We start from the raw sequence: 22,412 nt of genomic DNA on the forward strand, positions 1-22,412 counted from the left end.
AGGCACAAACACACACGGGTACTAACAAAGCCAGTTGTTGGAGTGGTTTGCACCACACAAAAAAAAAACATATGAAACAGCGGCCACGTGTCATCATGAACGTGCGCAATGATAGTCAACAGACCAGAGAGTTCATGCGTTCATGTGTGTTATCGAGGGAGGGTTTGGGTTCTGGAAAGTCCTTATGCAGTGGTAAGCGCCTGTGGAGAATGTGTGAAGAATGCCTGATGAGTGAAAATTTTGGGAAGTGTGGAAAGTGGGTTAGGGTTAGGGAATTTGGCAACTCAAGCTTTGGCCACGTCCACAGCCCCTAGCCCCTCCTATGCCCATCTTTGTGTGTGCGTGTGTACCCCATAGCGAAGATGTGATTGGCTGAGCACGGAATTGAGGATAAAAAGTGAGGACAGAAAATTGAGGACACCAAGAGTGATGATTTGATTGGCTGAGCACGGAATGTGATGATGTATGATGACTAGAGCGCCCCTCACTTCACACGAGCGTGGTCGCATCAGAAAACAACGGGAAAGACTAAAATATCAATATTTGGTTACTGCCTACAGTGCCTTGTACATGTCATGTTGGATACGGCACAAAGTCGAGCAGTGCAGATTGATTTGAGCCAGGTGCTCCGACTCAGTCATTGATTAACAGAATTCAGTCAGTGATTGACCAATCAGAATCAAGCCGCACACTATACAGAATACTATTATTACAATTGCATTCACAAATATGATTGCAGTTTCATTTAACACCTTTAGACACTTTAATGTCTAAAGGTCCAATACCAGGACAGAGACAATGTCCTATTATAATTTTATAGCTAATCAATTCATTGATTTAAATTGTTTTTTAATATATAATTTATCACACTGATTGGTTGAATTAACTAACCTAATAATACTAATCTTTATTGTCCCGAAGGATATTTGTCTTCACAATCTGTTCAACACCCACATCAAAAACAACACAGAGCACATAACACCAAGACAATACAAAAACAAAACATGAGGTCCCCACTATGTACATAACCATCCTATCGGCGGGGCAGTTTGTTTAAAGCCGCGATGGCTGAGGGGACAAAGCTCCTACTAAAATGGACCTTTTTCCATGGCAAGGTTCTGTATCTTTGTCCAGATGGCATGAGGTTAAAGAAGCGATACAGGGGATGATCAGTGTCATTTGATATCGAAAGTGCTAGCCGTGTGATGGCCTTATTGTTCATATCAGAAAGTGTGGGTGTAGGAAGTCCGATGATCTTGGAAGCAATACGGGTGATACTGAAAAGTTTGTTCCTGTTAGGCATGGACAGTATGGTGTAGAAGCATGCAGAACAGTACAACAGAACAGGTTGAATAATGCTTTTGTACATTAACCTATTTCACCTCAATTTCAAATTAATTAATTTATAACTACTTCATCATAGGTCACACAAAAGTAGCAAAAAAAACAACAGCACAAGGTTATAGCTCTGCTATTTGGGAATTTGAATCCCAAAACATAACATTTTTTGGACATATGAGGTTTACCAATGCTGTGTCCATGACACGGCTTCTGTATGCCACAGTCCTGCTGTGTGGAGCCTGGCTGACTGACAGGAGAGCAGGGGAGGGGCCTAGCTCCGATAAAGCACGCCCATTGGCCACAGCTGCAGAGAGAAATGCGCATAGAGAGAGAGAGAGAGAGAGAGAGACGAGAGAGAACTAAAGAGAGGGGTGAGTAGATGAGAGCGAGAGAGAGAGGAAAAATGAGAGAGAGAGATAGAGAGAGAGAGAGAGAGAGAGAGAGAGAGAGCTAAAGAGAGGGGGGTGAGAAGATGAGAGAGAGAGAGAGAGAGAGGAAAAATGAAGTGAGAAAATGAGAGAGAGAGAGAGAGAGAGAGAGAGCGTGCCTTAATCAACTGTTCATGTCTGCCAACGCACTATTATTTTGAAGCTCTGTGCTGTAAGACACCAGTTACTGAGGGAGGTGAAAAAAGAGGAGAAAACACACACACACACACACACACACACACACACACACACACACACACACACACACACACACACACACACACACACACACACACACACACACACACACACACACACACACCTGATTCACTAAATGGGGTGGACACAGGAGGAAGGAGAAGGAAGAAGGGAAACTGCGGGTTAAGTTTTGAGGATAGGGGGGGTGTGGTGGGGGCAGACAGTGTGAAAAGGGAGAGTGATAAGCACGCAGTCGGAGGGAGGAGAGGCACACAGAGGACGACCAGAGACAGACCAGAGAAGAAGAAGATTGAGAGATAACAATCTTTTTTTCCCCCTCTCGTCATACTGTAGGAAGGAGAGACAAACCATGGACAGACAGAGAGGATAAATAAGACGGGAAGGGATCATCTCGTTTCTCTCTTTGTTGTAGTTTTTTTGTTTTGTTTTTTGGGGTTCCTTTCATCGTCCGGCTGTGTTGGAGAGCAACAGGACAAGTCTCCGTTCTCCGTTCCTCTCCGTGGCTTAATTCCGTCTGCTAATCTAGTCGTTGTTTCATTCATTGCTTCATCTGTAGTCAAGGGGTACCGTTGTTTTGACGTGGTGCTGGTGGCAGTGACGTAATTTCGGGGATCTCTCTATTTGAGACCGTGTTGTCTGTCTGTCTGTCTGTCTGTCTGTCTGTCTGTCTGTCTGTCTGTCTGTCTGTCTGTCTGTCTGTCTGTCTGTCTGTCTGTCTGTCTGTCTGTCTGAGGGGCTATGTTTGCATCCGTTTAGTTTCCGACATGAGGGATGTGCATTTTTGTCTCGGGTCGATGTTTTGGTCGTTCCTTTAGGTCGGCGTGCGTACGGACGTGGACAGCCTGTATAAATGGACCTATATGAACACGACATATCACGTTATGCAATCTGCATACATACACATGCATGAGCCGTTGCTTTGTGTGCATGTGACTGGTGCCGCGGTTCTGTTGTGACTTTGAGGGATTTGACTGCAAATTGTCGGTGGCACACACGCCCGTGCACGCGCGTGCGCGCACGCACACACACACACACACACACACACACACACACACACACACACACACTGTGAATGAAGAGTCAATGACTATTCAGTGTTTGATGTTTTGGCTCTTATCTCAGAATCCGAAGATCCACCCAGTACAATACATACCAACTCAGCTCATCACACGCTACAGTAGACGCATGCAGCAGCATAAACAAACACAATAACAGTACATGATCGCACACGCCTCAAGGACAAACGAGTGTTGCTTATATATCGGCGTGATATCTTAACAACACACACATGTTAAATCTCAACTGTTTTAGCAAACACACACAAGCTTGATTTATTTTTTGTTTTGGGCACGCTCCCAAACGTTTGCCGGTTCTTCTCCTCATTCATAATGAACAGGGCTGGATCCAGAATGCAGACACCGGGCTTCTGCCAAGGGGTTTAATAATACAGAGTTTTGAGGCTCTTGTGATGTAGGCTTAGAGATCGGCACTTCATAGACACCCGTGCACACACACAAAACCAAACCCACACACGCACATACACACACGTACAGTAAGCCGTACTGTTGTTATTAATCTGTCTTGGCATCCAAGTCGATTGTGTCTTTCAACCGGACAACACAAGCTGACAACAGGATTTGGATGAAGTCCAGAGTGTCTGGTCTCTCTTCCCTGACTCTGGGTTGGACGTTACGAGCGTCATAGACTCTTCTTCCCGGGCCAGTACATTGTGTGTCTGGCATAAAAGATAGTCTCAGTCTCGGTCTGCTGGTTTGAAGTTCTGTGCTCTGTGTGGAGCGTTGTGATGTGTGTCTGAATCTCTTGTTGTGCTGGTGTATGTCATACTCTCTCTTTTTGCCATTGTCATCTCAGTGCTCTAAGGAAAAAAGGAAACCTATTCAAATCGTTTTTTTGGGGGGGGGGAGTGAGGGATGTATCTCTTCAGAGACGAGAAGGACGATTCATTTAATTAATCAATTAAAAAAGACAGATTAGTGGAGTCCTGAAGCGACGTGGGGGGGAAATATTCTTTAACTCCCTCTCGCATTTTCTATTTTATGTCCAAAACGATTGGACAAACTTTTGCATCTCCTCTATACACTTTTTTCCCCATAGTTTTTGGTGTCTATTCCACATAAACAAACAAGCAAACAAACAAAGCCATTCAAAGGAAAAAAAACTAAAACAGGAGGAACCTTTACTTAGCTTTTCTTGGGTTCCTTCCCTCGTCTCCCATTGGCTGCGTCATAATGATTGGCGTCAACAGCATCCACTCTTCTGGTGGGCGCTGCCGCTCGCGCTCACTTTGCTCGGCGCGCTCCGGGCGGGAGGCCAGGGGCCCTGACCCGTTCCGCTATCCCAGAACCCCCCGCTCTCGTTCCCTGAAACCCCTGGCCTACCCTGATCTGCTGGGAAAGACCCAGGATGGACACAACCACCCCCAGGCCCGCAAGAAGAACAAGAAGGACAAGGTACAACAACCCCAACACTTTATCCCATTTAGGCCTGAGATCAGATTCTAAAAATGTCCTCTCCATCCTGACAGTTCTCTGAAAAAGCTATGTTTCTACGTCAGTCGTTCTTCGATTTTTCAAAAATAGCAGACCTACATCTGCTATTTTTCAATAGCTAAAGCATAACATAATGCTAACACCAAAAGGGGTTCCCGCCCAAAATGGGTTATCCAACTAGTTGATTTAATTACTTGGTTTTCAACCTTTTTCACATCAAGGACCATTATTTATTCGGCATTTGAGCCTATTTTGTTATCGTTGGATAGGATTTTGTCCACAATTTCATGCTGTATTGATGTGGTACCATAGATAGGAGAGATAACGGGATCCGATGGTAATTCCGACGGAGCATGCAGGAAAAACGGTCTGGCTAGTGCTCGGAACATGCGCTGCTCCCGTGCTTGCGGTTATGGTTAGGTTAGGGTTTGAGGTAGGTTGTCGGTCTAATGACTGTCGGACCAATCATAGTGTCAGAACTAAAGCCTGTAACAGAGATAACAGGCAAACGTTGATCAAAATAACAATTCTTATACATTGTCTAATTGTGTAGTGTTCTTGTGAATTAAAGGAGCATTCAGTGATTTGAGTGATTTGGAAAACCACCCAGTCCGCCCCGGTAACAAAATGTGCACATGCACGCTCTACAGTGGGGGGAAGTGCAACAGGCCAACAGCATGTGCACCAAGGCCCGCCCCCACTCGATCATGATTGGAGGAAGGCCCCTCTCATCCTGATTGGATGAAGGCTTTGCCACCCGCCACCAAAACTGAAACTAGGGTTTTTTGACCCCAGGGGCTCACTGGGGACAGGGAGGAACTCCTTATATGGTCAGCACACTCTATAGTAGGGAGGATTATCCAGAAAAAAAGAAAAAATAAGCGATATTTAGATTAAGTCAAATCACTGAATATACCTTTAAGTACAGATTATTAATACAATTATTTTACTCTTGAGAGCGTAAAATGTTCACACGCTCGAGAGTTAGAACTATAAGGGTCTCATTTGGTTACCAACTCTTAATCATTTAGCTGGGGGCCACCTGGAACCCCCTCAAGGACCACTGGTTGAGAACCACTGATTTAATTGATTATTACAATATAATCGATTCAATTTTTTTAATAACAAGCAAAAGTAGCAGATCTACATGGTAGCTAGCTCCGTTTTCACTTTTTTTGCACGACACCATATGAATCGATAAAGTATTAAATATAGCTTAAAAAGTTGCAAACCCGAACATGCTGCAGAGGTTAACCATATGGTCTGCCTACTCTTCACATCAGGTCAGGTGGGACACCTACTGGTTGAAATCTGGTACTGCCTGAAGGACGAAGTGCAATTTATGTCCGTTCCAAACATGCTTTATGTCAGTGTTCTCAAACATATTTTTTTAATATCAAATACCCAAATTGATATATAGTTGGCCACGGACTCCCATCTAAAAATGTTTGTGCCAGGGACTCCCAGAAGAGAAGATTTATGTAAAGGAAAGTGTCCAAACATTTTCGATATTTTTCAAAAAGCTCAAACAGAAGTGAAGTGACACGCTGTGAGCTTGCAGACCTGCTATTTTTGAATAGGCAACATATGACTGGACAGAGTGGTTAATACGATTATGGTGCTATATTCATTTTGTTGTGGACCCCCCAGAACAAAAAACAGTAAGGCTCATGTGTATGTTATATTTTTGCTAGTTTTTTCATTCTGTTTCCTCATAAGTAGGGATGTAGCTCGATAACCGATACCCGAAGGAATCCGATGTTAAGCTTATAGAGCGTCGCAGTCCCGCCTCCTACCCTGGACCAGGAAATGAAACCCAATGCATTATTCTCATAGACATTTCTTAAAGTATTTATTTAAAGACGGTTACGCCGCGGACAAAGCCAACTCGAGTCGTGACAACTCATGACAACACAAACAATATTTTGGACCAAACAAATAATTAGAAAGAAGAAAAACAAAAAAAAAAGTGTTGTAACCTGCCGTTTTTTTCTTCTTTCTAATTATTTGTTTGGTCCAAAATATTGTTTGTGTTGTCATGAGTTGTCACGACTCGAGTTGGCTTTGTCCGCGGCGTAACCGTCTTTAAATAAATACTTTAAGAAATGTCTATGAGAATAATGCATTGGGTTTCATTTCCTGGTCCAGGGTAGGAGGCGGGACTGCGACGCTCTATTGAGTACCCGTTATCAATAAGCTTTGGGCTTATCAAGCTTGTTATTGAGCATAGCGGCATAGTGGCCCGGTCATGTTTAAACAATCAAGAGGCAATCAAGAAATAGATCCCAACCAGCGCTGTCCGGGTAAACACAATTATGCTTTTAAAGTGGCGCTACATATATTAACCAGTTAACAGTTTCTTTAATATTATTTGATTGGTAAAAAGGTCAATTGCCTTCTGTCTGTTAGAAAAGTACTGTATTTGAAGGCTGTAGTAAAACATACTGGTTCTGTTCAGAATTGAATGTCTCCCGTATTTCCACAAAATAATAGAAAATGCTTATCGATCAGGCTCGATAAGCCTGCTCGATAAGGTGATCGTTATCAATAAAAATTAACAAGCTCCATCTCTACTCATAAGTCAAATGTCCTCAAATAGCAACTGTAATCAAATCTTAAGGTTTTCAAATTGATTTAAAGATTTTTTTATTTTTTCGCTTCTTGACAAACTTTCGGTAATAATTGGGTGTTTATATGACTTTTCTAAACCGCTTATCCATAGTCTGGTCACGGGGGCAATAGCTCCACCAGAGAGCTCCAGACTTCCCTCTCCAGAGCAATATTATAGTAACTCCCCCCTCCTGGGGGATCCCGAGTCAATGTGATTCCTCCAAATGTGCCTCTGTTTGCCCCGGGGTCTCCTCCCAGTGGGACGTGCCTCGAGGACCTCCCTAGGGAGACGCCCGAGAGGCATCCTAACCAGATGCCCGAACCACCTTGGCTCCTTTCCAAGCGAAGAAGCAGCGACTCTACTCCGAGTCTCGCTCGGTCATCTCCCTTAGAGATAGGGTGAGAAGTTCAGTCACAAACTTCTCACCCTATCTCTAAGGGAGATGCCAGCCACCCGTCAAAGAAAACTAATTTTGGCCGCTTGTATTCGCAACCTTTTTCTTTCGGTCATGACCCACGCTTCATTCATGACCATAGGAACGAAGATTGCTCGGTAGACAGAGAGCTTTGCCTTCTGGCTCAGCTCTTACTGTTTTTATATTAATGTCATATCATCATTGAAATCTTATTTTGTATTGTCAATTATTTGGGGGCCCCACTTGCAATATCCCAATATCCTCACGCCCCACCAGTTGGCCCCAGCCTACAGGTTGAGAACCACTGTCTTATTTCTCAAATGATACGAGTGGGAACATTTGGACCTCATAAGTAGAGTAATATAAGTGCACGCACGCAGGCACGCACGCACAAGAAAACACACACACACACACACACACACACACACACACACACACACAATCAATCAATCTAATTCCTTGTGCCTCTCTCTCTCACCAGGCCCTGTACAGCTCCATTAAGAATGAGAAACTACAGTGGACCATGTAAGTTCCTTCCTGTGAGAAGATTACACTGTGTGTGTGTGTGTGTGTGTGTGTGTGTGTGTGTGTGTGTGTGTGTGTGTGTGTGTGTGTGTGTGTGTGTGTGTGTGTGTGTGTGTGTGTGTGTGTGTGTGTGTGTGTGTGTGTGTGTGTGTGTGTGTGTGTGGTACAGTACATGTACACTGTGTGTGCGTGTATTAATGCTCTGTTCATGACCTGGCCCTCCGTACTACCCTGTCACCCTAATTTTAAAGCTCTGTTGCTATGGAGACCGGTTTCTTATCTCCTACTGGCAGTAATTACAGGTCAACTTGTTCGGGCCTCTGATCGTGCGTGTGTGCGTGCGTCCGTGCACACACACCTCCATCCCACTCATACTGTATATCGATGCTGTCGGGCAGAAACCTCTTGTCTCCGTCTTTAAACTTTTTGTGTTTTTCTTCGTAAATGAACGCCCTACTTGATCACACTAAGACTACAGTCACACACATGTATCAACAGTAGCAGATCTACAAGCTCAAACCTTTTTGAGCATGTAGATCTGCTACTTTTGCTATTTTTGAATTTGAATCCTGAAAAGTAACTGTTTTGGACATATGAGGATTCCACCCGCCAGAGGCCATATTGTCACATACTGTACGTACAGTAGGCAGGGCTGCATTCATTTACTATCTAATACTAACCGCTATTCTGTCGGTTATGTTTTTGAGGCCTCCTATGCCCAGCTTTGAGGGTCTGTGTGAACACAAACATTGGCTGATGATTGGCTGATCACCCCATAACGATAGACATTTTGAGGATAAAAGTGAGGGCCGAAAAGTGAATGACATTTGTGATGATTTGATTGGCTGAGCATGGAATGTGATGTATGATGATGATGTATGATGATAAGAGCGCCCCTCAGTTCACATGAGTGTGATTTTTGATTAATTGAATAAATATTTTTTTATTTTATTTTTTTACTGTCTACAGTAATTAGTAGTAATTGACTTGTAATTGAGTAGGTTATACTGTGTATATATATATATATATATATATATATATATATATAGGGACACTATCTAGGGGTGCACCAGTTAAAACTAATTGATGTAATTGATTTGAATTTGAATACAATTTCAGGGAGAAAAGATAATTGACCTTTTTTAATATATTAATAGTACAATAACATAACTTTGTCAAGGTGTCAGGGCTCAAACCGGCAACCCTCACCCTCTGAGCCACACTGTCGCCACATCTCATGAGAAAAGTCACAGACACACTAATGGCATGATGAGTCATTTGCTAACTACAGTGACACAGTGAACTCTGTCGTGGAACGGAGCCATGTTGAGCCATTCAATCCAGGAAATATACTGTATACTATAGAAAACTGAGGCATTATATAGGGTAAAACACACGCACGCACACACACACACACACACACACACACACACGTATTCAATGAGCAGGCTATTTTTAGATTATCAATGTCTAATCAACAGCCTAACGATGCAAGACGATCTCACTAATTGCACTATAGTTACATGTATCACGACGAGGTAATAACTAAGTAACTAAGTACACAACCCAAACCTCTATCAAAAGTTTCCTTGTGCTTTAAAGGAGAATTCCAGACTATACTTTCTCTTACATTAATCTCATATTATTACATCCTAGAACGAGTGGTACAGGTGAAACTAATTCATAACTCCATCCATAGTCCACCGCATCTGTGTGTTTTGTGGAAAATCGCTTTTGATCGCTCGAAAATAGTTCGTTTTTGGTAGATATCTGCCTTTGTTTGTACTTCCGGAAGTCTTGCAAAAGGAGATTTCATCCGTGATTTCATCCAAAGTCCCCTTTGGGACACCATTTGGGACACAAACACTGTTGAGACTATTTAGTCATTATGAAAGACAAATGTCTACATTTATTCTTTCATTTAATTTTTTTCTGAGCTATGAAAATAAGAGTTTACCGTAAAACCCCACCATGCACGCTCAGAGCTGCGGTGCACTCAGGATGGAGTTATGTTATTTGTCACCTGTACCACTCATTCTAGGATATTATAACAGATTTGATTATGTTAAGAAAATGGCTAGATCAGAATTCTCCTTTAAGCCTCAGAACAGCTGTGCGAAAAAAAAAGTCAGTAAAATCGGTCCCTTTTTAACATCAATTTAGGTTTCAGCTGTGTCTGTCTCAACGAGCTGACACTCTCAGCCCCCCCCCCCCTCTCTCTCTCGCTCTCTTTCTCTCTCTCTCTCTCTCTCGCTCTCTCTCTCTCTCTCTCTCTCTCTCTGTGCTTCCCCTCCTCTGTGGATTTGGGAAGGTTAGCTAGTTCCTTAGCAACAGATGACAGCAACATAGTGGTGTGTGTGTGTGTGTGTGTGTGTGTGTGTGTGTGTGTGTGTGTGTGTGTGTGTGTGTGTGTGTGTGTGTGTGTGTGTGTGTGTGTGTGTGTGTGTGTGTGTGTGTGTGTGTGTGTGTGTGTGTGTGTGTGTGTGTGTGTGTGTGTGTGTGTGTGTGTCAGCTAGCATAGCTGGAGACACACTGACACATCATACTGGCATCGAGGGGATCTCACAAGAAAGAGTGAATGTTGGTCTTTGACCAAATCCCACCAGAGCCATCTCTCTCTCCCAGTGTTGCCAGAGAGTTGCGAGAGGAACAAACAACCTAACCTGACTCCGCCAGATGGGGCAGCAGAGAGTACACTGGGTTCCCACTTGGTTCCACAAAACGGCCTGGCCAATCAGCAGCAGCTAGAAGCTAGAAGCTGCTGCTGATTGGCCAGGCCGTTTTGTGGCCGGGCATCAAGTCCGCCTGAGAGTTCCCAGATGGGAGCAGGAGGGGGGAACCCAGTGTACTCTCTGCTGCCCCATCTGGCGGAGTCAGGTTACAAACAACCAGCAGGTCTATGAAAACAACTCCCAAAAGAAGCAATCAGTCCTACCACATATGTTACCCTCTATTGCAGATCTGTTACTTTATAAAATATTAATATTTGGAATAGTTTTTGAAACATGTTTACAACTTGTATGGGGGGCTCCCTGGCACAAATACTCTCTGCACTGTCTCCCTCTCAGCCATTGATTGAAAAAATCATTGATTGAGTACCACATGTGGTGCAGTCAAAGGTTATGCTAAAAAGGATAACACAAAAAGCCCCAGGGGGCTTGTTTCCATTGTTGTCCTTTGTACTCAATTCATCATTAAGACATGCAATACATTCAATACCGATTGTGCGTGCGTGCGTGCGTGCGCCACAATGATGTTTAACTTTAATCAATGTTACAAACCAACATGTAGTTTGTCCCCTCTCCCTTCCTGTAGTGAAAGGTCATGCTAAAAAGGATAACACAAAAAGCCCCAGGGGGCTTGTTTCCATTGTTGTCCTTTGTACTCAATTCATCATTAAGACATGCAATACATTCAATACAGATTGTATGTATTTGTGCTAGAAAGTGTGTGTGTGTGTGTGTGTGTGTGTGTGTGTGTGTGTGTGTGTGTGTGTGTGTGTGTGTGTGTGTGACAATGATGTTTAACTTTAATCAATGTTACAAACCAACATGAAGTTTGTCCCCTCTCCCTTCCTGTAGCGACGAGGAGGAGATTCATAAGTCCTTGTCAGAGTTGACTGACGTACGGACAGACTCCGCCTCCCACACCATGAAGCGGGTCGTGAGTGGTGGAAACCCTCTGGTGGGCGTCGCCCATCAGGCTGACGCTGAGCTGTATAAAAATGGCTTCCTGGTTCGCAAAATCCATGCAGACCCCGATGGAAAGAGGAGTATGTCTACCTTTAAAATATGATCATTGTTAATATTAGCATCATAATCGTAGTCGGTCGTTGTTGGTGTTATTGTATTAATATGTTTTCGCTCATTTTATGCTATTACTTAGAATATACTTTTGTTTTGCTTTCCTCCCAGCTCCACGCGGTAAGAGAGGGTGGAAGTCTTTCTATGGGATGCTGAAAGGCCTGGTCCTTTACCTGCAGAAGGTAAATACTGTAACATGCCACACCACTGTATTCTGGTCCTTTACCTGCAGAAGGTAAATACGGTAACATGCCACACCACTGTATTCTGGTCCTTTACCTGCAGAAGGTAAATACGGTAACATGCCACACCACTGTATTCTGGTCCTTTACCTGCAGAAGGTAAATACGGTAACATGCCACACCACTGTATTCTGGTCCTGTACCTGCAGAAGGTAAATACAGTAACATGCCACACTACTGTATTCTGGTCCTTTACCTGCAGAAGGTAAATACGGTAACATGCCACACCACTGTATTCTGGTCCTTTACCTGCAGAAGGTAAATACAGTAACATGCCACACCACTGTATTCTGGTCCTTTACCTGCAGAAGGTAAATACGGTAACATGCCACACCACTGTATTCTAGTCCTTTACCTGCAGAAGGTAAATACGGTAACATGCCACACCACTGTATTCTAGTCCTTTACCTGCAGAAGGTAAATACGGTAACATGCCACACCACTGTATTCTGGTCCTTTACCTGCAGAAGGTAAATACGGTAACATGCCACACCACTGTATTCTGGTCCTTTATCTGCAGAAGGTAAATACAGTAACATGCCACACCACTGTATTCTGGTCCTTTACCTGCAGAAGGTAAATACAGTAACATGCCACACCACTGTATTCTGGTCCTTTACCTGCAGAAGGTAAATACAGTAACATGCCACACCACTGTAATCTGGTCCTTTACCTGCAGAAGGTAAATACAGTAACATGCCACACCACTGTATTCTGGTCCTTTACCTGCAGAAGGTAAATACGGTAACATGCCACACCACTGTATTCTGGTCCTTTACCTGCAGAAGGTAAATACGGTAACATGCCACACCACTGTAATCTGGTCCTTTACCTGCAGAAGGTAAATACAGTAACATGCCACACCACTGTAATCTGGTCCTTTACCTGCAGAAGGTAAATACAGTAACATGCCACACCACTGTATTCTGGTCCTTTACCTGCAGAAGGTAAATACAGTAGCATGCCACACCATGCACTGTATTCTGGTCCTTTACCTGCAGAAGGTAAATACAGTAACATGCCACACCATGCACTGTATTATGGTCCTTTACCTGCAGAAGGTAAATACAGTAACATGCCACACCACTGTATTCTGGTCCTTTACCTGCAGAAGGTAAATACAGTAACATGCCACACCACTGTATTCTGGTCCTTTACCTGCAGAAGGTAAATACAGTAACATGCCACACCACTGTATTCTAGTCCTTTACCTGCAGAAGGTAAATACAGTAACATGCCACACCACTGTATTCTAGTCCTTTACCTGCAGAAGGTAAATACGGTAACATGCCACACCACTGTATTCTAGTCCTTTACCTGCAGAAGGTAAATACGGTAACATGCCACACCACTGTATTCGTGTAGATGTGTAGAAAGCAACTACCTGAGTGGTTTGCAGTGTTGGGAAATATACTCAGGAGAGTAATAATATTATATTATTTATTACGCGTGTAGCTATACAATCTCTCAACGTTCGCCCTGCCTCATGAGGACATCTAAATTCAGTGTAGGGGCTAGATAGAAACACAAAGACTTCATGTTGGGTTGATGGTGATATTGTCAATGTTGATTGGTTTCCAAAGCACTTGGTGTAGGTTTGTGACATCAAAAAGTGCCTGTCAGCTCAAACCCACAATGCAAGTCTTTGTTTTCAAGTGTGTTGCGCACAGATGTCAGTAGCATTATACAGTTATATATATTTGTTTAAATCCTACCAGCTTCATTTCCTCCCCTCTATTCCTCAAGTGCGCCACTAGGTACATTTTGTTTTAAATCAGCAATGGGATAATAGTTTTTTGGTGGGTAGATCTTGTTGAGCTCGTCATTTTGAAAGTAGCTCGCAAGTCAAAGCAAGTGTGGGCACCCCTGTTCTAGACACTAAATTGGGGTTATATTCCCCAGACGTACCGTTTGGCCGGAGCCGCCTGATTGTGTGGCTACGTGACGTGTGTGAATAGAAGGAGTGCAGTGCAGACAGGGTTGTTAATATTGTGGTGTGTATGGTGCAGGGGGAGTGCAGTGTTAGCCCATTGAGACTTACACAAAACGTCTTCTGAATTCTGACAGTTTTCTGAAAAACCTATGTTTCTATATCAGTGGTTCTCAAACTATTTCATGTCAATTAAAGTACCCCAAACATTATATGTAATTGGCCACCGACCCCCATCTGAAAATCTGTTGTTCAAGGGACCTCCCAGAGGCAAAGATATGAGTTAAAAAGCGTTCGCTGTGAAATAATATATATGGAAAGATTTCCACATATTTTCACAAAAAAAAAAATCTACAATCGTAGCTTGTAGATCTGCTACTTTTCAATAGCTAAAGTTTAGAATAATGGTTAAAAGTGGTTAAAAGCTAAGGCGACACAGATGCATTCCAGGTCTCAATGGCTTAACATTGTGTTGTGTATGACACAGGGGGAGTGCAGTGCAGACGGGGAGGTGAGCGATGAGGACTTGAAGAACGCTGTGTCCATCCATCACTCTCTGGCCATGAGAGCGGCCGACTACAACAAGAGACCAAACGTCTTCTACCTGCGGACCGCCGACTGGAGGGTCTTCCTGTTCCAAGCCCCGTAAGTCTGTCTGTCTGTCTGTCTGTCTGTCTGTCTGTCTGTCTGTCTGTCTGTCTGACAGCCTGTCTGTCTGACAGCCTGTCTGCCTGTCTGCCTGTATGCATGTATTACTTGGATAAATACCTACAAACTCTCTGTACCCACCTTGTATATAAGAGCATTGGTTCTCAAAGTGGGGTCAGGGGATGTAGGGGAGGAGGGTTAAATACGGTAACCACTTTAACCCCTATTGCATGCTTGGGCTATTCAAAAATAGCCGATCCACAGATGTTGAATAATTTTGAAAATCCTTGACGTGCCAAATATTCCATATGCCAAATTCATATCGTCTCTGTCGGGTGGTAACCTCATAAGTCCCAAACTGTTACTTTTCAGGATTCAAGTTCAAACTCATCAAAAGTGGCAGATCTACAAGCAGTAGTAAATCTGCTACTTTAGATGCTTTTGTGTGACGCTGTAGGATGATCAATCAGGGATAGTTAAACTCCTCCTCTTCCTGTGGTCTTCATCATCTAGGAACGCAGAGCAGATGCAGTCGTGGATCACCAGGATCAACGCGGTGGCCGCCATGTTCTCAGCGCCGCCCTTCCCCGCCGCCATTGGCTCCCAGAAGAGGTTCAGCCGCCCACTGCTGCCTGGGTCCAACACTAAACTAACACAGGTACACTGCTGCCTGGTTCCAACACTAAACTAACACAGGTACACTGCTGCCCGGTTCCAACACTAAACTAACACAGGTACACTGCTGCCTGGGTCCAACACTAAACTAACACAGGTACACTGCTGCCTGGTTCTAACACTAAACTAACACAGATACACTGCTGCCCGGTTCCAACACTAAACTAACACAGGTACACTGCTGCCTGGTTCCGAAATAAAAACTAAGCTCTGATGACTAAAACTAAGACTAAATATACCAACATTTTTTTAATTATGTTTTTTGCTAAATTTAACACAATCAAGAACGACACTTTCCCTCTCCACACCAAGTTATGAACAAACTGACAGAGGCAATTAACCAGGCTTAGTTGATAATGTGATACTGCTGATAGTTATCAGGCCCAACAGAAATCTGTTTTGACATAAATAAAATAATTACAGAATTGTCATGCAATGTAGCATATCAAATAGGAGCAACTAAACATCACATGGCGCGCACACAGCTTCTGTGTTTGTCTGGGTTTCTGCGCCAATATGGCACAGAAACCGATTAGGAAAACAAAGTCATATTTGGCTACACACAGTGTATGTGTCTATGGCATGGCGCCGATTATCAAAACACATCATTTATAATAGTAAACAGTGCAGGCACACTGACGCAGCATCCAGAACACAACAGAGGAGGCATTATAGGTAGGTCCTATACCATTTAGTTGGCACAGCGCAGCGCGGCCTGACCGCCCATAAAAACACAATACAAAATATAACATTAAGTTGCAGCAGCAGTTCAGTTGGCACAGCGGCCCGACCGTCGGAACACAATATAGATCTATGTTAACATTAGCAGCAGCCAGCAGCAGTTGGCACATCATCAGAACACGATAATAGTAAATGTTATTACCTTTAAAGTAACTATCCCAAATGCGCTCACGTTGTCTTGCTCCTCCTCCTCCAACGACAACAACTCGACAAAGTCCTCAATAATCTCCTCATCATCAACACTTGTAGTACATGCTTTCTTCTGTACAACTGGTTTTGGAAGAAATCAGAAATTATTTTCTGAGCCGTGCTGTAAATAAACAGCAACCTCCTGACACTGACACTCTGTCAGCTTAGTGTTGGTTCCAACACTAAACTAACACAGGTACACTGCTGCCTGGTTCCAACACTAAACTAACACAGGTACACTGCTGCCTGGTTCTAACACTAAACTAACACAGGTACACTGCTGCCCGGTTCAAACACTAAACTAACACAGGTACACTGCTGCCCGGTTCCAACACTAAACTAACACAGATACACTGCTGCCTGGTTCCAACACTAAACTAACACAGTCAGGTACACTGCTGCCCTGGTTCCAACACTAAACTAACACAGGTACACTGCTGCCCGGTTCCAACACTAAACTAACACAGGTACACTGCTGCCTGGTTCCAACACTAAACTAACACAGGTACACTGCTGCCCGGTTCCAACACTAAACTAACACAGGTACACTGCTGCCTGGTTCCAACACTAAACTAACACAGGTACACTGCTGCCTGGTTCCAACACTAAACTAACACAGGTACACTGCTGCCTGGTTCCAACACTAAACTAACACAGGTACACTGCTGCCTGGTTCCAACACTAAACTAACACAGGTACACTGCTGCCCGGGTCCAACACTAAACTAACACAGGTACACTGCTGCCTGGTTCCAACACTAAACTAACACAGATACACTGCTGCCTGGTTCTAACACTAAACTAACACAGGTACACTGCTGCCCTGGTTCTAACACTAAACTAACACAGATACACTGCTGCCCTGGTTCTAACACTAAACTAACACAGGTACACTGCTGCCTGGTTCCAACACTAAACTAACACAGATACACTGCTGCCTGGTCCAACACTAAACTAACACAGATACACTGCTGCCTGGTTCCAACACTAAACTAACACAGGTACACTGCTGCCTGGTTCCAACACTAAACTAACACCGGTACACTGCTGCCTGGTTCTAACACTAAACTAACACAGGTACACTGCTGCCTGGTTCCAACACTAAACTAACACAGGTACACTGCTGCCTGGTCCAACACTAAACTAACACAGGTACACTGCTGCCTGGTTCCAACACTAAACTAACACAGATACACTGCTGCCTGGTTCCAATGCTAAACTAACACAGATACACTGCTGCCTGGTTCCAATACTAAACTAACACAGGTACACTGCTGCCTGGTTCCAACACTAAACTAACACAGGTACACTGCTGCCTGGTTCTAACACTAAACTAACACAGATACACTTCTGCCCTGTTCTAACACTAAACTAACACAGATACACTTCTGCCCTGTTCTAACACTAAACTAACACAGATACACTGCTGCCTGGTTCCAACACTAAACTAACACAGATACACTGCTGCCTGGTTCCAACACTAAACTAACACAGGTACACTGCTGCCTGGTTCTAACACTAAACTAACACAGATACACTGCTGCCTGGTTTCAACACTAAACTAACACAGATACACTGCTGCCTGGTTCCAACACTAAACTAACACAGGTACACTGCTGCCTGGTTCTAACACTAAACTAACACAGATACACTGCTGCCTGGTTCCAACACTAAACTAACACAGATACACTGCTGCCTGGTTCCAACACTAAACTAACACAGGTACACTGCTGCCTGGTTCCAACACTAAACTAACACAGGTGCACTGCTGCCTGGTTCCAACACTAAACTAACACAGATACACTGCTGCCTGGTTCCAACACTAAACTAACACAGATACACTGCTGCCTGGTTTCAACACTAAACTAACACAGGTACACTGCTGCCCGGGTCCAACACTAAACTAACACAGGTGCACTGCTGCCTGGTTCCAACACTAAACTAACACAGGTACACTGCTGCCTGGTTCCAACACTAGGTACACTGCTGCCTGGTCCAATACTAAACTAACACAGGTACACTGCTGCCTGGTTCCAACACTAAACTAACACAGGTACACTGCTGCCCGGGTCCAACACTAAACTAACACAGGTACACTGCTGCCTGGTTCCAACACTAAACTAACACAGGTACACTGCTGCCCGGGTCCAACACTAAACTAACACAGGTACACTGCTGCCTGGTTCCAACACTAAACTAACACAGGTACACTGCTGCCTGGTTCCAACACTAAACTAACACAGATACACTGCTGCCTGGTTCTAACACTAAACTAACACAGGTACACTGCTGCCTGGTTCCAACACTAAACTAACACAGATACACTGCTGCCTGGTTCTAACACTAAACTAACACAGGTACACTGCTGCCTGGTTCCAACACTAAACTAACACAGGTACACTGCTGCCTGGTTCCAACACTAAACTAACACAGATACACTGCTGCCCTGGTCCAACACTAAACTAACACAGGTACACTGCTGCCCGGGTCCAACACTAAACTAACACAGATACACTGCTGCCTGGTTCCAACACTAAACTAACACAGGTACATATGGCACAGAAACCGATTAGGAAAACAAAGTCATATTTGGCTACACACAGTGTATGTATCTATGGCATGGCGCCGATTATCAAAACACATCATTTATAATAGTGGTATGATGATTGATTGTTCTTACGTATATGATGTCTTGTTTTCAGGAGGAGCAGGTCAAGTCCCATGAGAGTCGCTTCAGGGCCGTCTCCACGGAGCTGTCCGATCTGACGGCCACGCCCCCCGACCGCAAGGTCAAAGGTCGCGAGCAGGAGGAAAACAAACTACGGCAGGAGTACCTGGAGTTTGAGGTGAGTGGTTGAACACGGAATGCACGCGCGCGCGCACACACACACACACACACACACACACACATCCTACTGCCTACTACATCTGACCACATTTTGGGGTACGGTCTTATCCTAGCGATGGCCAATTTGTTTTGACTGATATTTTGCTAAAAACGTTATTGAAATCAGTTTCTGTTCAAGAACATTCAACTTATAACCAAAAGATGAATACAAATTTTTAAATAAGCAAACTTCATTATTTAAAAAAACAAGAAAAAAAAGTACATTTAACTTTTATACCAGTAAGACGCCTGAGGGCGAAAAGCGACCTCACCCTAAAGGGCCAGGTCGCGTACATGCATCCACCTAGGTGACAGCAGACTGCTGGGTGAGCGCTGGCACTTTGGAATGGGGGTCAGATCAACATAACCGCCTGGGGGACAGCAGACTGCTGGGTGAGCGCTGGCACTTTGGAATGGGGGTCAGATCAACATATCCGCCTGGGGACAGCAGACTGCTGGGTGAGCGCTGGCACTTTGGAATGGGGGTCAGATCAACATATCCGCCTGGGGGACAGCAGACTGCTGGGTGAGCGCTGGCGCTTTGGCATGGGGGGTAAGATCTTAATTTTCAGGCCTGTTAGATGGGGAAGGATCAACATATGGAATGTCAGAACAGGTCAGTGCCATATATGGAGATGTAACGCCAGGGCTCCACCGGACGCGTTGCGTCTCCGTCGCGTGCGTCAAAAAACGCACCGGTTCAATTTGAATGCACGCGTCGCGTCTCCGTCAACGCAACGCAACGTGATTTTTCGCATTTTCCCATTCATGTCAATGGGGAAATTTAATTCACTAATAAATTAATATCAATTAAACTATACAACATTTCTCTTAGAAATGAGCAAGCACACCATTCCCGATTTTTCCGGTCAATTTGACATATGGGTCAAGTGCGTACAGTTAAAACTGTGGGAGGAGTAGCGTTTTAAAAAAAAAGGTTACTCCAGTAAAATAAAGTGTTACAATTACAATAGTCTGGTTGCCCTTTTGGGGCAACCACACTAAAAAGCAAACATAAAATATCTAATACCCACAGTTATGGCCATTTAAAGTGTTAAACACTGCAGTTGAGTTTTTCTCATGCCAGACCTGCCAGAGTTTGGTGTAGATCGCATGGACTGAAGTTCTTTCAGTAGTTTGGATTCCATTGAAGTCAGCATGTCTTTTATGGAAGCATGTTGAGCCCATCTACAAGCTCTCAATGCACTTCCGTTTGTTTGTTTTTTAGTCATGCAATTTTATTTTGCTTTAATCCATGGGATTGGCCACACTTGGTCCCTGGTGTGACTAATCTCATGATGGCAGTCCCCTGCACAGTGTGGATTGGGGGCACCGGTAGCGCCTCGCAACTCTGGATGTTACGTTTGTATTGTCCAAGGTCGACCCACCCTCTCTTGGCAATTTTAATATAGGAAAGAAATACAAATAAAATAAAAATCCTGGCTCTACCCCCTCTTTGAAAACGTGTGTTTTGAGCCAATGGGAGGCGACAAAAAAGGGTTTCCTTCAAAAATAAATGAATGTGCAAAGCTTTTAACACTGCCAGCATGATTCATCTGGGTCAGCACGACACTTCTGTCAAGAAAGATGTCGCAGCTACATGATTTATCAGCAGCCAATCTCATCCCGAGGACATAACTAAAGTTCTCGGAGGTATCTGAGGTGATTGAAGGGGAGGAGGGGGGGGGGTGCTTATTCGCTGAAGTGTCGTATTTCTCAGCCGTGGCTCAGTGAAATTTCAACATGTCAAAAGTGCCCTCAATATTGAAGGTGAATGTTATTTTCAGTACATTGTTGCTCTTGGCAGGAACCTCTTATCTCCATACCCAGTATTTTTTTTAAACTATTCATTTTAAAAAAACAGACAAAAACGTGATTCTTGTATGCTCTCAGACTTACAGCGCGGTCCTTGAACTTAAATACCTATTCGAGAATCACTCAAATAGGTATTATGTAGTAGTATTTATGGTAAATACTAAACAAAACATGAAAAGATGAACAAGGTTTCTGCCCGACAGCAGCAAGGTTTTACATCTTGTTGGCATTGTTCTGGTTGTGCAGACTTTGAAGATTTCACAGCGTTCGGTCGATACATCATGCAGCACACACTCTCAGAGGTGGGGGGGAGACCGTACATCATTCTCTGCTCATTTGCAAGGGCCAACCAGCCTTAGCTGGGTAAAGAGGCCGTCTGGGAATAACAAAAGGTCCCCAGTTCAACACTCAAAGTGTCCCTTGAGCAAGACACTTAACTTATAACTGCTCCCCGGGCGCTGTATTTAATAGTGCTCACTGCTCCTAATAGGATGATGGGTTTTGGGTATATGGAGGACAAATGTCACATACAGTATGTGCAAATGTACATTGAGTCACTCAAGAGTTGAATCAACACTAAGGATGTTAGATTGTAGATTGGGGTACCAATACATACATACAAAATGTGCATATAAAAAAAAGGTTGAGATTGTAGAGGGGAGTTTTCAGACTGCGGTGTAAAATGGGCAGTGAGTGTCCAGTGGGGAGTGCCAGGGTGAGGTCATTGCACAGCTTGGGAGCCAAGAGGGAGACGAGAGACAAAGACATTCTGGAGTGACTTTGGTACTTTCATTCAATTAGTGTTCCAATGGGAGAAGTTTCTTCTTTCTACTTTTTACTTAAGTCATGTTTTATTTACAGTAAGCAATGAATACTTTAAATCAAATATAATGTTTGAGTACTTTTTTAGCACAGCTGGCTAAAAAGTTACATGGCCACAAACGTTGGAATTCTCACAAGCAACAGACCAAGAAAGGTTTTCACTTTTTCTGCTTATTTTTGCAATTATACTCATTAATATTTGTTTCAATTTCTGTGAAGGAAAGCCAGCAACATGAGTCAATAGTGATAGATCCCATATCCCACAGGGATGGGCAGGTATGTTGGTCAACTGGCTAGGTGGTTGCCAAACAACTGTCAACGTGGATCTAACAAACAAATTAAAAGTGTTGATTAATGCAATTCATCAAAGTGGCTTGTCTTGATAGTTGAGATGAGATGTATTGCCTATAGATTGACTAGATACTTGCTATTTGGGGCAGTAAATGTCTTTATAATTGTGTGTGTTTGTGGCCCACCCATTTGACCACTTGACCCTTAAATTGGGTGGGTTGTGTGAATTTTATAATCAATCGATTGTGTTTGCTGAACAACGAGAAAATAATCCATGACATTGTGTCTTACATTTGTACGTTTTTGAGTGGTGCAACCACT

The 22,412-nt window shown here is 43.7% G+C and overlaps 1 protein-coding gene across 2 annotated transcripts in view; it reads left to right on the plus strand.

Annotated features, from left to right (window-relative positions):
* psda (pleckstrin and Sec7 domain containing a) overlaps nt 1–22,412 on the plus strand; it is an 81,165-nt gene that overhangs the window by 51,553 nt on the left and 7,200 nt on the right. For both annotated transcript variants that reach the window (XM_079512655.1, XM_079512656.1), the window contains exons 10-15: nt 8,006–8,049; nt 11,631–11,821; nt 11,964–12,034; nt 14,512–14,669; nt 15,186–15,330; nt 18,979–19,122. In XM_079512655.1, the coding sequence (XP_079368781.1) occupies nt 8,006–8,049; nt 11,631–11,821; nt 11,964–12,034; nt 14,512–14,669; nt 15,186–15,330; nt 18,979–19,122 (753 nt within the window). The remainder of the gene's footprint in view (nt 1–8,005; nt 8,050–11,630; nt 11,822–11,963; nt 12,035–14,511; nt 14,670–15,185; nt 15,331–18,978; nt 19,123–22,412) is intronic.

Source organism: Electrona antarctica (genome assembly GCF_951216825.1).
Source record: "Electrona antarctica genome assembly, chromosome: 10".
In the NCBI taxonomy this organism is placed as follows: Eukaryota; Metazoa; Chordata; class Actinopteri; order Myctophiformes; family Myctophidae; genus Electrona; species Electrona antarctica.